General features: G+C 35.4%; 1 protein-coding gene across 2 annotated transcripts in view; it reads left to right on the top strand.

Moving 5' to 3' along the window:
• Nucleotides 1-17070, top strand: part of SLC39A12 (solute carrier family 39 member 12) — a 52569-nt gene that overhangs the window by 11705 nt on the left and 23794 nt on the right. Inside the window, exons 3-10 of one of the 2 annotated variants that reach the window (XM_084510858.1) lie at nt 564-701; nt 986-1065; nt 3811-3848; nt 5831-5926; nt 6616-6791; nt 7935-8286; nt 12288-12569; nt 15793-16000. In XM_084510858.1, coding sequence (XP_084366984.1) covers nt 8017-8286; nt 12288-12569; nt 15793-16000 — 760 coding nt within the window. In that variant the 5' untranslated portion in view covers nt 564-701; nt 986-1065; nt 3811-3848; ... (1 more) ...; nt 6616-6791; nt 7935-8016. Of the gene's footprint in view, nt 1-563; nt 702-985; nt 1066-3810; nt 3849-5830; nt 5927-6615; nt 6792-7934; nt 8287-12287; nt 12570-15792; nt 16001-17070 lie in introns of those variants that run through there. The other variant, XM_084510859.1, reaches the window with a different exon arrangement.

The raw sequence follows: 17070 nt of genomic DNA, 5'->3' as shown, positions 1-17070 counted from the left end.
AAACAGAATAAGAAAAATACAATAAGGAAAAAAGGTAAATAATTGAGACTATGCTCATATATATATATAAAATAAATGTAGGATTTTATTATTTTATTTTATTTTTACAAAAAGGTGAAAGAGTTAATGAGCCTTATGCATATAATACAAAGGCTCTCTGGAACAGCATATTAGCTTTTTGGGAAAACATTCAGATCAAAGACAAAAGAGTAGCAAGCATGGTAAGAGTGGCAGCTTTACTGTAAAGTTTGACTTTTTAAAAAAAATGGTTAATTGACATACACCTACATATTTTCATTCTGAAAGATTTGATTTGGCTTTATGGCTGTATTAAAGAAAAGATGATATAAAGGAACATGCCAAGAGGGATCATGGAATATTTTCTTCTCTCTTGTATGCATATACTTCCCTCTCGCACAATGTCAATAAAGACAGTCTTTGGAGGGTGTATCTCTTTATTATTATTATTTTTTTTTTTCTGCAGTAAGAGAGCAAACTAATACATAGCCAGTTATCCCAGCTTGCAGACAGTCATTCTCTTTGTTTATGTTTATTCCCTTTAGTAGGTAAGATTTCCTAGTAGGACAGTTCCATGTCACTCAAAAGGATGAAGAGAAGCAATGCAAGGAGACTCATCACTGAGAAGATAGGGATGCATCCAGTACATTGGATGCATCCATTCTCCAGACTTTTGTCTGAAGGTACATGCAGAGTATGGGTTCTTAAACCCAGAACTCCCACCTCCCTTTTTAAACCTTGCCACTGGTTTAAAAGGAACCTTAGTTTTCCTGATGTTAAAGAAATTTGCATCAGCTTACTCTAGTTCTTGTGAGGATTTCTGGGGGGGGGGGGGGGGGGGGGGGGGGGAAGAGAGAGAGAACTCTAGGTAAAAAGAAAACCAGACCTCTTTATAAAGAGTTAATTAAAAATTTAACCTCAAGGTGCTAACGCTCTGCATACTAATCCACACGCTTTCTTTGTCCAGCTAACAACTGCCAGGCACTGACTTGTTCTACTAGGCTACTTTGAACTTTACACTGTGCTGCAGATTGTATGTTGTTAATTGTAAGTAACTGTATCTAATGGTTAATAAATACACATCTTAAGCTCAGCTAAATTGTGAAAAGTGAGATTATACTTTGCATTTATGATTTTCCGGACTCATGTGGTTCTGTATGTGTGCATGCATGCAGTACTTCAAAAAGTACTGTAATGCTGGAAACAACACTGAGCAAAACTAAATGAGTAGAGTTTTTAAAAAATTAAAATGTGAGTAATTATTGATAACTAAGAAGGCTGTATTAAACAGAAATAGCACAAATTCTGCAATTAATAAAAAGGTCAAATTTGACTTAAGAAGTATTAGTATGGGAGAATGCAATAAAAATCGTAACAAAAATTTAGAAAGGCAATCACATATTTTGTTTTATCATTTTTTGAACATTGTAAGGTAATTTGTACTGTGTCTTCTCCTCTTCTAGTTGTACTTCTGTACAGAAAAGTATAAATATAATGCCATCAAATAATGTATAAAATAAGATGGAAAAAAGAATGGTTGATGGGAATGTAAACAAGTAAATAAACACAGTCATCATTTATGATAAAAAGAGAAAAAAAGAAGAGCACAAATATGAAAGAAAAAAAAAAAAGCTATCAAATGCTAAGGTTAAGGACAAAGAAAGGTTTAATACTGTATCACAACCAAAGTAACCAGTATGAAATCAAAGTAATCAGTAGTAAGTATGAAGAGGTATATCAAAGCCAAAGTAAATTCTAGCCCAAGTGTAAGGTTTAGATAAGTCTGTTTAAAAGTGTATGTAAAGTACATATAAGTATATTAATACTCTACCTTTCAAAAGAAATAATGTAGTGCCTTATTCTGATATGAAGGTGTTTTCTACTCTATCATAACCAAGCAATTATTTGAGTTAAATATTTCTGCATCTGCCAGACAGGATAGCATACTCTTAACCAGCAGCACTAGTCACAGAGAATTATGAAACATTAATGTTGCTTTTTAATAAATTTGTTAATATGTTCAGAAGCATGGAGAAATTTCAAAGAATGGAATAAAATCTTAAATGTTTTCAATATTTTAAAAGGGGTAAACAGGATGAGAGGGTAACAGTAGGCTATTTCACCAGATGTCAATCCCAGCCAACAGCAGAGAAGGGCACTGTAGAATGTAAGGAGTTTAAAGATGGTAAAATAGTTAATATTAGTCAAGATGATTTTATGGGAAATAGATCTGGAAAAACAAACTGTGATAATTCTCTTCTAAAATTATAAATTTGTATGAAAGAGTTAACAAGGCAGAAGCCGAGGCTTCTATGAGGCTTTCACCTGATTCCTGAATGAGTCTGCAATTTAAAATTACTTTGTGGGATCCCATAAAGCAATATTGACTCAGTTAAACAAATAGTGAATGGTGAGTTAGCAAAACAGGTTTTCAGAAGGGTCTTTTTGATCCATTGCCATTCAATATTTCTCTCAGCACTGAGAAAGTATAAAACAGCTGAGGGCAAAATTTATAGACAAGGCAGAAATTCATAGGGTTGTGAGCAATGGTGGAACATTGTAAGAGGAATTCATTGAACAGTCATAACCTTAGCAAGCTTCCAAACTCAGAAAAAAGTTGGGTCATCATCCCAGATACTCTTATCTCCATGGACCAAGTTCCTGTAGTCTTTTTATTTATTTTATTTTTTGTTTTCCTGACCAGAAAGTCATCAACAGAAAAGTTGTATGAGGGACAAATTCCTTGTAAAATGAAGGCATTAGATTGCACTTTCCATATAAATGAACATTTTGTTAACCAAATAAAAGCTTTCATGCCAGGACAGGAACATCTTAAAACAATAAATGTCACAGATTAATTCTTCAGTATTTGAAAAAAAATACTTTGGAAGGTATTTTTTGCAAAACGTGAAGCTTCACTTACCCATAGTCAAAATAATCCATGAATTCTTTTCTTCTAGTATAAATAGATTTGCAATTCTTGCTATGGAACCTTTCTGTAACAGGTGAATTTTGCAATCTTAAAGTAATACAAGGCTTGTTCCAGAGACATATATTAATATATAAAACTGTATTAATGTCTGGCTCTGTTCATTTCAATAGCATTCATTTATTTTAATTCATTGGTGCTCAATATATGTGATATTGTGAGGATTGGCATGTGAAGCCAATGAAGCTGAATAGACTGTGGTAATTTTAAAGTACTGACATTTTTTATTACAGCACTGTGGCATTAATTCTTTGGCAAGTATATTTTATATAAAGAAATTCTACATAAATTACATGCAAAATATAGTCTTTTCGCATGTCAGTATGCTGCCTATGGCTGTAATTATAGTAATGTGCACACTTCACATTAATAACATGGAGGAAATTTGCAGTACTACGGGATTCTCTTCTATTTGCCAAAATTTCTGTGATTAGTAAAAGGGCAAAAAATACATTTGCTTAGTCCATCAAAACAAGTAATAGACTAGTTAAAGAAAAAAAAAAAAAGTTATATGGCTGCATTTCTCAGTAAGCTGTGAAGTTCAGCAAGGGGTCTTGCAAAAATGATGTTTGCATTGTCTCCCATTCTGTTGCATGAAAAAATAAAATAAATAAAAAAAATATTAAGTGGTTTGCCTGGTTGATAGAACTCATAGGAATGTCCTTGTCATCTCTGAGTGAGTTCTCTAAAGAGTTTTCCTATTCCCACATAATTTTATTCACTGATCCTTTGAAAACCAGTAAATTGCAGAGTGCAGTTATTCATGGCATTTGTGAATGGGCAACTTGCTTTTGTTCTCGCAGCAGGTGCGTAGGTGGGAGAAACAACAAGACAAGCTGCGGTAAGTCGTATTGGCTCACTTAAAGTGAAAATCAAATAAATAAAAATCCTGTAACCAAAGATGGCTTGCTGCATGTATTAATGTTCTGTGTCTGGTATGCTATTGGGAAATTGCCTTTACTCCTACTCACTAAAAGTCATAAAAGATTGCATTTGTATGTGAAGATGATTTGCTATAGAGTTGTCTGAGATCATGATACCAAACATTAAATAAAATATGAATTCTGAGAAGTTCCTTTTCTTTTTTTCTCCCCACTCTTTTCCATTACTCACTTTCCTCCAACACTCAGCAGTTTCTGTCAGCAATCAGTTACTCTTTCAAGTATCTCTCCATGGTATATGTTCAAATTGATTTAAAATAGTGGTTTATCTCCACAGATTCTTGACCTCATGTCCTTGCTTGAGCATGCCAAGGTTGTTAACTAAGTGTAGAATAGATTAAAAAACAAAACAAAACAAATAAAACCATTTCATTTACTTATTTAATCAGGAAGTTTACCTTACCTCTGGTTCTGATACATATTTGTTGTCGTGTTAGAATGGCAAGCTATGTGGATTTGAGTTACCCCAGTTCTGCAGTACCTGAGGGCTTTTTCTTCCATACACACTATCACTCTACAACAAGCAGAGACTTATTGGATTATGTGCATTGTGCAGACTTTCTGCTCACCCTTCCCCCCTTATTAAAAATCACCAAAAGACACGCAATCACTTTCAAGCCAAAATGGCAGAGACTGTTACAACTAATGAAAGATTGATGTTAATGAGAGGTACTTTGTGAGGTTTTGAGCCGTTTTTGAACTGTATCATTGAATCTCTCTATCTCAGCAAACTTACAATAGGCATCTACATAGCTCTGTTGTTATCAATATCCCATTTTATCAGGTGAATGGTGTCAGCATGGGTGGGTTGTAGGGGAGCAATGCTATTACAGAAAGGTTTCAAAAAAGGAGTTAGCAATTGGTTTTAGAAATTACTTTAAAAATAGTCCTCCAAGTGTTGTGCTGACAGAAAAATTATTTGATGACAGCTCATGACAGAAAGCAGAGGCAATGCCTTGTCAGGGGGTAAAGCAGAGGTGGAAGCTTGAGTCGCCATCAGTAACTTTGCCACCTCTGAGGAACTCATTTGCAAGCCAGAGAAGAAGGTTTGCAACACTTAGCCTTAAAAAGGGTAGTGAATTCTCATTTGAAATCAGTCATAGTACCCTCTACCAATTTTTATTTGTTGTTTTTTAATGCATATGATTTGTAATAATGAGCATCTCCTTTTACCATCACTCTGTAATATAAATGTTAATGTGTAAGATACTGTCAGTATTATTATGTAAATCTTCTCTCAGCAGCTTTCAATAGTTATAAATCATCAAATGTGTGATTTTTGAATGATAGCTTCTCTCAAATTGAAGCAATTCACCCTCTGTTTATACACATTAATTGGATAGAATAAATTCTTTTTTTCAATTAGTAATTACATACAAACCACCAAATTATATATGGATAAACCTATTCTATGTTTGTTTCAAGATTGAGCAATCCACAGAATTAAATGCTGGAAGCTATTCCCTCATTATCTGAGGAACTATTTTTATTAGTGGAACAAATGTGGATGTAGTTAGCTTTGTTTCACAGAGCAAATTACATAAAGGCTAGAGGAGATGCATCTTATGTGTTTCTGCTTTTCAGTCATTCATATTTAAAAAAAAAAAAAAAAAAAGGAGTTTGGGAAAGTAAAATAAAATGTATTTTGATATTGATGTCTGAGGGTTTATGTACTTGAGTAACTAATAGTGATTCTTAAAACGCTCAGCTTTGATCACAAAAGAGTTTGTGCATAGTTCCATGTACTTGTACTTTGTATTTTTGAGAACATTTGTTTATATTTTGCACTTCACTCAAGCTGCTGTAGTTGGTTTCTTTTATTTTTTTGGCAGTGTCTGTTGCCAGCTCTCAGCTTTACTAACACAGGACTGTTCCCTTTCAGCTGACCACCTTGGAAGAAGCATTAGCAGCATTTTAAAACTCAGGATTTTGTCAACATGGCTTTAAAGAGAATTACAGCATTTCTATTACTAGTAAGGTAGGCAGCCTTACTGTTTCACAGGACTTGAAGAGACAAATTTGATTCTAATTCTTCATTACCACGCTGAATGTGTGGAAGGTGGGAGAATGATATGACTGCTGTACTTGTTACTATGGAAATCTGTCAGTCATGAGTTTTCACTAACTTCCAGTGCAATGACATTGTAACACCATGGTGACATATATGTCAACTTTGCAACAGCATCCCTCAGGAAAACCTGAATATGTATTTTTTTCTTTTCACCAGAGTCTGAGCTACCCGTTTTTAATTGGTGCAGTTGTGGTACAGAATGAGTTTGGATAAAAGAGCCTGTTCTTCCCAGTGTTTCCCCCCAGAAAATAGCATTTTCTTAATGGAGGTGCTTGAAAAATTTCAGTTTCTATTCTGTTCTGGTATTTGCAAAAAGACAGAAAGTTTTGATGGAAGAAGAAATTCAGGTGCATTATGACATTGCTCCAATAATGTGGTAAAATAGAGAACAGCTATGTTGTGCTTGCATGTATTATTCATTGTAGTGAAAGATTCTTCAATATATTTTATACATCTTGTTTGCTACAATAAAGCAGGGACCGTTTACATAAACTGATAACTACCAAAGTATGAGAAATACATTTAATAATGTGATGCTTAGAACTTGCCAAGAAGAACATGTACTAATTCCTATCCACCTCCATTGTTACCTTAAGAGCAGCTCTCTCCATAGCAACTGAAAACTTTTCAAGGCAGCAATAAACTAATCCTCTCCAGCTTCCAGAGCACCATCAAGAATTTTAAAAACATTGGACTTCCAGCAGCTAAATACTTCTGAGGATTCAAAAGGCCACAAAGCTAGATACACAAGCATTCTTTTTCCCTTCAGAAGGTAAGGAAATAATGTTTAGAAATCAATGCATCCCCATAACAATGATACATATTCATAAATGTTAACAGTAAAATATAACTAAATATAAATATATCAAAAGATTTCCTAGAATCTAAAACATACTAACCTTTAGTTAGTGAATTAATGCTAGTTTGAATTCAGCAGTCTTTTATATATATATATATATATATTTAATTTTTTCTTTTTAAATACTGATTTAGCAGAGTTTCCTCTAAAATAAACCACACATGTATCGTATTGCATTTAAAAGATGATGATTGTGTTTGTGGTTGTTTAACACATGCGCATTATCATCTGTAAATGTATATTGCTGCCAGCATCAAGAGAGTGAAAATGTCCTTTTTGAGAACATAATTGAAACTCTTTTTATTTTTCTTCTACATTGGGATAGATTATTATTAAAGCAAAGATAATGATGTATTAGGAAAGATAGTGTCAAGACAGATTTACAGTGCAAAATGTCTTTTGTATCTAGAGTTTTAAAAAGTTGAACTTGTTGCTTGTGTTGTGATTTTCTTGTTTGTTCACTGAGTTCTATGAATGAAATTATGTCAGTCTTGAAACTTTCCTCTGATCATAAAATAGCACTAATCTTTAAGTACATCCTGCTCATTCTTGTTTTGTGTTGTATAGCTGGAGTTTAGTAACGTTGATAAAGTGTTTTGAAAATAAAACCTGCTCTATATTGCGGCTTTGTAATATAATTACTATGCAGTTGTATCAGAAATAGACTAGTAATCTTTATTTACAGCTATTTTGCTACTAAAAAGCTGTTTCATAATGGAATGAAAGTGAAAGCTACAGTATTTTCCTTTTCTTACTGAAGAGGATTATTAGTGAATGCAATAACATAACACTGAAATGAAAACCATACACTTTACTTTTATGAGGAGGGAAGGGCAGTTTGAGTCAACCTCTTTTTGGTAATTCTACAGAAATTTTAAGGCCATGGTTGTCTTAGTTTCCTGCTGTTCTGGGCTGTAAAGCCCTTACAGGCTCCCTGTTGTTCAAAAACAGCTTGTCACTGCAAATCAGCTTAGCCGACCAATTAATAAATCCTTTCAAACATATTGCATTCACACTAATTAAGGGGTTGGGTTTTTTTTCCCCTTTACTATTCAGATTCCTCAGGTTTCAAGTTTAAGCTGGAAGTGCAAACAACAGTCCAACATTCAGTGCATATCACTCACTGCAGGAAGAGGAGATGCATTCTCTGACCAAGCATCCAGCTCTTGGGGTGGTATGTTCTGCTTTCATATTCAGCGTGCTCATTGCTGAAGGACAGCTTGGGAAAGAGCATGGGCAGGATGGCAGCTATGCTCCCAGCCGAGGCAATCTGATGGAAGTTTTACGCGTTCTTTCAGCTGACAACACTGAGCTCCACATGAACCACTCACAACAACTGATCAAAATGTTACTGGAGAGAACTGAGTGCCCACAGCGGATTTATGGCATGCAAGAGGATTGTAATCTGGTTAGTGCTTCAATTAATGAGGGTATATCTTTACAGGATTGTCAGTGAGTTCTAAAATTGTTTATTAGAGTGAAACCCTCCTAAATACAAAACCTAAAGATGTAAAAGACTTGTTGTTGCAGCCAAAAATTGATAGTCCCCATTTTAATTGTTTCATTGTAAATTATTAATGTTAATTGTTTGATCTTGTAAAAAGGAGATATTCCAGACACGACAAGTATGCCTTAAAAAGCCTATGGTTCAGTCACATAACAGTAATAATTTTCCTTTAAAGTTTTCAACTCTTTATTTTCCAGCAAGGTTTTTCTGTTTTAATTCTTACCTAACTATTAAGTCATGAGTTTGAATTTGGGGTACAGATTTCCACTGTGGAAAGACATAGGTAAAAACTAGGCTCCAGCTCTGTCACTTTTTGTTGTTGTAGTAGATTTAGTTCATAAAAATAAAACCCAGACAGGATTCTCACAGATTCATCTGCCAATTCACTGAAATGTTGAAAATTAAGGGAAAGTTTTGGTAAGCAGTTCAGGTCAAGGAAAATCAAAGACAGAACAATGAATCTGCAAATCCAAATTGAAACTGGAAATAGTCCAAGGTACAGTTTCACAGAACGTTTGACTGTCTAGTTGAATTGAGACTATTTTCAGAACTGATTCCTGATTTGACAAGAAAAGGAACAAAAGTAATAAGATCATAGGTTCTGGTAGGAGGGAGACAGTGACAAGTGAGTGACTTAGCTGAAAGTAAGTACAAAGGGCTTGGTCAGTCTTGGCTTTGATTAATGTTATTCTAGCTCTGGCTTGGTTCAGTGACCTACATGCAGCTGACTGTCTCTTTACATCAGAATTACAAGGATGCTCATAAAGGTGATTGCTTTGAGAATATACTATTCTTGTCAATCAGATTAGCCAATGAAATTGAGATATTTTTCTCCCGTGCAGAAGAAAACTACTCACTTCATTGTCTCTTCCTTCAAATGTTCTCCTTTTTTATATGATACCCAATGTGAAATTTTGTACATAAATAATGTAGGTGTCAGTTATTCCCTGTGGGTATTTGTTATAAAAGAATTGAGGCAGGAGCTTTTCCTCAGTTTACATATAATTCTCAGTTACAATATGGACCCAGATCAAAATCTGGGAAAGTATTAACTGGTAATGGATATAGATGTCTCCTAAACTTCACAAAACAGGGGTCTAGGCTTTCTTGTTCTCCCTCTTTGTCTTGCTTCTTTGGGTTGCCATAGTTTTTCTTCTATTGGTGATCTTTTTTTTTGTGGAGAGCATAACCACTGTGTCCCTGAATGGAAGAAATTGAAGTGAAACTTGTCTGGGGCTTACTTTAGTTAGGACTTCCATGCTCTTTAGGCTTCTTCTTGAAACATTTGTGTGGGAAAAACATGAAGAATTTCACCATTTCCAGTACTTCTCAGTGTTGGATGTACCAGTAATACTGCACGCATCCTTCAGTGCCACATGAACACAGTTCACAATAGAAAAACCATGAGAGAGACAGACGGAATCTTCAGTCACATGCAACCCACACGGAGCTGTGTTGAAGTATTCCAATATGTTTTAACAACATTGGGTAAGCCGAGATAGCAAAAGCTGTGTGAGAAGTCCTGTCTTTCAAGATCTCCAAAACTTGAAACAGAATGCCCCACCTTACGTTGGCATTTTCTTTCTCATGCTCGTTGGGAATAACTAATTGATTTCAGACAATACTTTCCCTTCTAAATCCAGGATCCTTGTCATACCAGATGACTTTGGGTTTAGATTTCTTTCCTTTCTAATGATGTCTCCAATAGATATTTAAAATGAATGAAGTTTAACACTTTTTAGATCCTCTTCTGCCTTGTCATTACATATTGGCTCCCAAGACTCTTTAGATAGGGGCTGACAGCTCTTGATTGAACATGTGACAGTCCTTTATCTCCTAAGCACACAAAGGTCAGGTATTTCCTGCAATTGTACGGGTGGTGGTTTTTTGTTGTTTGCTTTGCTTTGCTTTGTTTTGTTTTTAATAAATTCTGGTCTCAAACAAAGAAAGTCAGCTCGTGGTTCCCAGTTTCAAAGATGAGCTCTTTTTTTTTTTTTTTTTTTTTTTTTTGTGGCAAATAAGTTTTTCTAAACCAAGACTATGCAGGAGGAGGTTATACCTATAAAATATTTCTACAAGAAATATTTCTACTTATATTTCTAATCTTGACAGCAAGATTAGAAATGATGAACCTATTTATTTTCTCACGATATCTCCTTAACAATTACCTTTTATAGGCTGACCATATACTATGGAATAACAGCATCTTTTACAATGCACCTGATTCCTTCTAATAAGCAATTTCCTTTTTAGTTATCTTCCTTGCAAGAGCAAACAAAAGCTTCGCTTGATTAAAATTTATCCTTACTGGGTTTTGAAATGTTGTAGAAACCTTTGAAAATCTTTCCACTACATTCAGGATATTTACTCTACTACTGTTGGGTATTTGAAAAGGTTAGTTAACTAACTTAAGGTCTTTACAGACAGAAAACAGAATAGCTACGTTCTCATAGCTGAAATACTAATGTTTAGAGATGTAGACTAGAAAAAGTTCAGCTTCTAGATCTTGATAAACAATTTAGGTAGGGCACAGTCGATCATATTTTAATCTAGTTTACGTATGAGTATAAATATTTAATTTGGAGATTACAGACACAGTTGTCTTTTTTTAGATTATTTGTGACAATTTTTGCTGGAATTATTTCTGTTAAAATGTGGCAGCTCTCTTGATTCCTCCAGGGAACATTGGCTTCTGAATACGACAAAGTGTGTTTGATTCTACTCTGCTTCTGTGTAGGAAAATGAACTAACATACAAGGTGAGCCACACTGCTGAACACATCATGCTTGTAGCCATAAGCAATTTAGTCTGACAAAATAGGTTCTTTCTAGGACTCATGAATTTATTTGAGTGTAATTATGGTCCTTCTGGACCTTATGGACCTTCACATGTTGTAGTGTCTTCTCATAAACATACAGTCTGTCTGCTCTGCCACAGTGGTTGAGATTAGCTGGCATGGCTATAAAATGGTTGGAAAGAGACAGTTGGGAAAAATAAATAAGTTAGCTACAGAATGAATGACAATAGTTACAGGATCTCTTCAAGAAAGACTCTTTATTCTGGAATTCACTATCTTATTTCCTGTAGCCTGACTTAGAGCCTTATTGGTCTTTTGGCCTAGTTTTAAAGGCTAACTTTAGTTTGAGCTAGCAAAAATTTCTGGAAAAATGTTTGTTGCATCAAGAACAATGGAGTTTTACATACATATTTTTATATTTTAAATCTATGACTGCTCAGATAGAAAGCCTACACACAGTGAGTGTATCAGTTCAGTCCTTCTTGAAATCCATTTAAAGGACTAAATGATGTTGAGATGACTTTCTGCACTGGACTGAATTGTTCCAGTTATCAGGATTCACTGAGAAAAAATAAAGATATCCATATGATCGTAGGGTCAGTTAAGTCTCTTAACAGTGCACTGAATATGATATAACTTCTGTTCACATACCTTGAATTAACGACAGTGCAGATATGGTCTTTTTCTCATAACAGAAACACATACAGCATGCGGAGGTGAAAATATGATTAAACTGTAGACCTTATCTAATATATTAGTAAAATCTGTTGAAGCCAGTAGAAGACTTTCAGTTCTCCACAGTGAAATTTTGATCAGAATTCTTTCTGTTTTGTAGTAAATCTTAAATCCCTTGGATGCTTAATGTTTCTTAAAAATAGAAGAGGCTCTGGAAAAAGACACAAGGCATGATCTTGAGCAATAGAACTGCAATGACTTACACATGCCTTCCTACTGTATATCCATCAGCCTGCATCCACATAGTCTTAGGTTTGATCCCTTATATTTAAGAGATGAATTCTCCTATTACCCTCACTAATCAAATTTGCAGATGACTGGCAATGTGTTACTTGAATTGAATTTCCATTTATTTTAATTTTTTTTGCAGTGCCTTGAACCAGATGCTGTGTTACTAATAGCTGGTGGAGGTTTAGAAGACCATCTCAGTGAAGAAGTATTTGAGAGAATTTCTCTTATTCTCCTCTACTACATTCTTCATCATAAAGACGTGTGTTCTTCAGAAGTCAGCTTGAGTAATAAGGATTATAAATTTTACCTACAGAGTATGCTCAGTTTAAGGCATGATGAAGACTGCTATTATTTTTCACGGAATGAAACAGAAGATACGTTAGCTGCAGTAAAGCTACATTTTAAAACTCCTGAAACCCAGGTAAAGAAATTTAAAATAACTTCATATTTGCTACTGATAAGCCTGTAAGCTAGTTCAGATATCATGTCTATATGATGGCTCTCCAGACTACTGGTAAATAGCAGTGTGAGATCACAGGCTGAATGTTGGTCTTTTGTTGTACATGTTGTTCAATGCTAGCCTTCTTGACTTGCTTTTGTCATGTGCTACCTAACACTTCCACAGACTGCTGAGAAGTGGTTGGGGAAGTAGCATGTTAGGGACTATTCCCAGTAGATAATTTAGAAAAATTGCTTTGCTTAAGACAGCTATAAAGAGTGTAGGTATGTTACCAATGATTGTACCTAAATGGCATAAACCAGAGCAGTTCTAAAACTGGTCTTGCTGTATAACAAAAATGATAAATCAGTCTGCTGTAATGAGATCCTTGCCAGAACATTTACTTCCATATCCATCCAAAGTAGGGTGGAATGAGGAATCTGTCCAAAGATCTTATGGCCTCCTTTAGTTGGGACACACATCTAATTATCTGTGAGAATGAATATGCCTTGCAGAGACTGATACAGATAAACTTAAATGTTAAATTTTATTATTAGTATTATTATTTTAAGTAGTCTATTGAGTATATTAAAATTAAAACATACTTTTAAAGTCAGGAAACAGGCACCAAGTTTTCTCAACACTATTTATTATTCCTTATCTCAAGTAGGACCTATAAAATAATAAGATATTATTCATGATTTCACAATCTAAAAAAAAAAAATGTTTTCTTTGTAAAGGGCAATAAAATAAGGTTTTGCCTGATTAGATAACTCTTAAAGTACAAGTTGACCTGCTGTGAGAAGCCCGTTAGATCTGCTCATGATATATATTTAAATTTGGAAATTAAAATTGCAAACTTTGAATTTACCTTTTTTTTTTTTTTTTCATTCAGTTGTAATATATATCATACTGTAGTACGAGTTTCTTATGTGAGCAGAAGATGGTGAGGAGTCCTAGCTGTGCAGCAGGATGCTGAGGGCCTCCGGTCCCTTTTTCTGTGTTCTTTGTGTAATCGTTTCCCATCATAAATTATTCATTGACCCGTACTTTTGGTTCTAAGTCTTGGTGAACGTGCTGATTTCCCCCCAAAAATCCAATGGTATCTGGGCAACTGTAAAGAGACATTGGTGGGTATTTGGCATGTCAAGATAGAACAACAATCCATAAAGTGCTTTACTGTGTAGTCTGTTTGTTTGTGCTGGCAGTATATTCAATTATTAAGTCTCTTCACTATGTGGGACTTATCCACTTACTGGCACGGGAGGGGGAGGGGAAGGAAGGGACAGGAGAAGAGCTTGTTTGTTTGTTTTTTTGTTTTAATGAAAGGTACTCAAAACATTATAGGCTATCTAATGCTTAGAATCACAACACTTGTGTAATGGGAAAGGGCCAATGGTGTAAGACAGTGATAGAAGAAAGACATTTTTAATGCCTCTTTATATGTTTTTGTCTTCACAGAAAATATCTTCAGTCATAACAGCTAATATGTTATTTATCATAGAGTCATGGAATGGTTTGGGTTGGAAGGGACCTTAAAGATAACCCGGTTCCAACCCCGGCCATGGGCAGGGACACCTCCCACCAGACCAGGCTGCTCAAAGCCACATCTCACCTGGCCTCGAACACCTCCAGAGACAGGGCATCCACAGCTTCTCTGGGCAGCCTGTGCCAGTGCCTCACCACCCCCTGAGTGAAGATTTTCTTCTTTATATCTAATCTAAATCTCCCCTCTTTTAGTTTAAAACTACTACTCCTTGTCCTATCCCTACACTCCCTGACAAAGAGTCCCTCCCCAGCTTATAAGGTTTATAGTTATATAAGTTATTAGGGCCGCTATAAGCTATAAGGCTACTATAAGGTTTCCCCAGAGCCTTTTCTTCTCCAGGCTGAAAAAACCCCGCTCCCTCATCTTCTGTTCATAGGAGCTTGAGCCCCTTGATCATCCTCATTGCTCTCCTATGGACTCACTCTAATAGCTCCATGTCCTTATGCTGGGGATCCCAGGGCTGAATGCAGCACTCCAGGTGGGGTCTCACAAGAGCAGAGCAGAGGGGCAAAATCCCCTCCCTTGCCCAAAAGTGACCATGCTGCTTTTGATGCAGCCCAGGATACGGTTGGCTTTCTGGGCTGTAGGCGCATGTTGCCAGCTCATGTTGAGATTCTCATCAACCAACACCCCCAGGTCCTTCTCCTCAGGCCTGGCCCAGGTGCAGGACCTTGCACTTGGCCTTGTTGAACCTCATGAGGTTTGCACAGGCCCACCTCTCAAGCTTGCCAAGGTGAAAATTTCAAATGAGAGATGAAATTTCAGGTTCTGGAAATTAAAATGTGTAATGAAAGGACAGGAAAAAATGCCAGCCTTCTCCCCACAGTGTTTAAGGCATATATATAGACAGATGTAAAATATATGTAAAATAAATGAACACTGTATTGGCTCATCTAGCTGACTTTTCAAATTAATTTATATGGAAAAAGATAAATCAACTTTTATAATTTTCACTCAATTTTTGTTGTTGTTTCTCTCAAACCCAAAGCATTTGCAGTGCATAAACAAGAAAGGCAGAAATAGAGGAAAACAGGGATACATTTCCAGGTAAATAAGAGAGCTGTAGCCTGCTCCCTCACTTCAGACCTGCACACATCCATATACGTAGGTGTTGTATATGACTGTCTATTGCATCTCTTTGATCACACAGGAGGGAAATCACCTTTTATCTGTAGAATAATTGCTTTCCGTATTGTCCTAGATAAGTGCCCTATAACAAATTATTGATTTCGTTTAATAAATAGGGAATGAAAATCACTAAGAAAATTCTTTCTGAAGTCTGAAATAGAGTTGAAATTACATTTTTTGAGTAAATGCCTTGTACCTCCACAAAAATTTCACCTTTTCCTGCCAATTTCTGGAGTTAGTTGTGGAAGCAATTGATGATGACATAGGAATAGCAGAAACAACATGAAAATACTGCTAAAGAAAAACATTTTTCAAGAGTTTTTTATTTTATCCCCATTCTCCTGAAACTGTTCTCTGTTCCTTATTTGCTGTCCTGCTGTCAACTGCAGCTTTAATCCTAGTATTTTTTATTTTTTTTTTTTACCCTGGTTGCTTGTGAAAATGTTCTCTCCAGTTTCTTCTCCTGTCACTCATTATTTAAATGGAGGTGACCAGGGCTGTCTTTATGCTGTTTTGTCCTGATTTCAGTGTGTTGATGTGAGTACTCTGGAGAAAAATGCTGATATAATGGACAGAGATGGCGCTGATGAAAACACTCTTCCACGCCTGGCTGCTTTAATCATTACTCTGGCTCTCCAAGGAGTCTGTATGGGGAAAGCAAGTTTGCCCTCTCCAGAATTCTTTATGAAATACATTTTCAATTCTTTAAACAGTACCACTGAGCTTCAAGTGACAGGTAAGCTATTTATTCATCTTTAGGTGCCTTTCACAACACACATTTTATGTAAACTATGTTTAAATGCCTAAAGGACTTTCTGCACTTCATTTTAGCCTTTTCATCAAATGCCATTTCATTTTATAGCTGTTAAGTAGACCCTTCTAAATTTAGAAAATAAACTCTTTGATAATTCTCTGGGAGATATAAAATAGTGTTACTGTGGTAAGTACTGTCATCAGAATTTATGAGTTAGTTTCTCAGTGTAGTTTGAACTCCAAGGGTGGCACTCTAGCTGTGAGGGCAGAGTTTGCTGAGGCTTCATTTACATTGCTTCTTTATGCAGTTCATTATGCTACTGTAACTATATCACAAGATTAATCTTGGCGTAGAGGGGATAATTCATGTATCGTAGCCAGGTTAGGCACTTTAGTCCCTCACACTTCACCGCAGACATACCCCCAGAGGAGAAGTAGATGCAGTCCACTCTTATTTGAGCAAATATATATCTGCCTGATATATATATCTCTCTGATATCTGCCCACTGTAACTTAAAACATCTTTATGGTTTGTGTTTCCCTACCTGGAAACACAAGGACCCATTTTCTTCAGGAGTTCTATTGCTAGACATATTAGAAATGCTACTTGACCATAAATAAATAGATGCATTTGAGATTTCTAAGTGGTCCAATAAAATAAAATAAAATAAAATAAAATAAAATAAAATAAAATAAAATAAAATAAAATAAAATAAAATAAAATAATGGAAGCATCAAGCTCTCAGTAGCTGCTACTAAGTCCTGTAAAAGATTCTGGATGCTTAGCAGTTTACGAAGCTAAACCATCACCTTGGGCCTACTAGGGGTTTAGAAGGCTATTATAAGATACCTACTTTGTTGTAATTACTAAAAGCAACACTTACAAGATATTCAAAGCACTTTTTTAAAGTTACATTAAATAAGTGTTAAAACAGTTAAAAAAGGTTTAATTAAGCGTAGGTAAACATGTTTTACCACTCTTAGAGTGCAAAGAACTTTATTGAATCACATAAGTAAATCATAAAGCAAAGAACAAAATTCTCAGTCCTAAAC

This window comes from Aythya ferina, assembly GCF_964211825.1.
Source record: "Aythya ferina genome assembly, chromosome: 2".
In the NCBI taxonomy this organism is placed as follows: Eukaryota; Metazoa; Chordata; class Aves; order Anseriformes; family Anatidae; genus Aythya; species Aythya ferina.
Note: the sequence above shows the minus strand (reverse complement) of the source record. Positions and strands in the feature narration are given on the sequence as shown.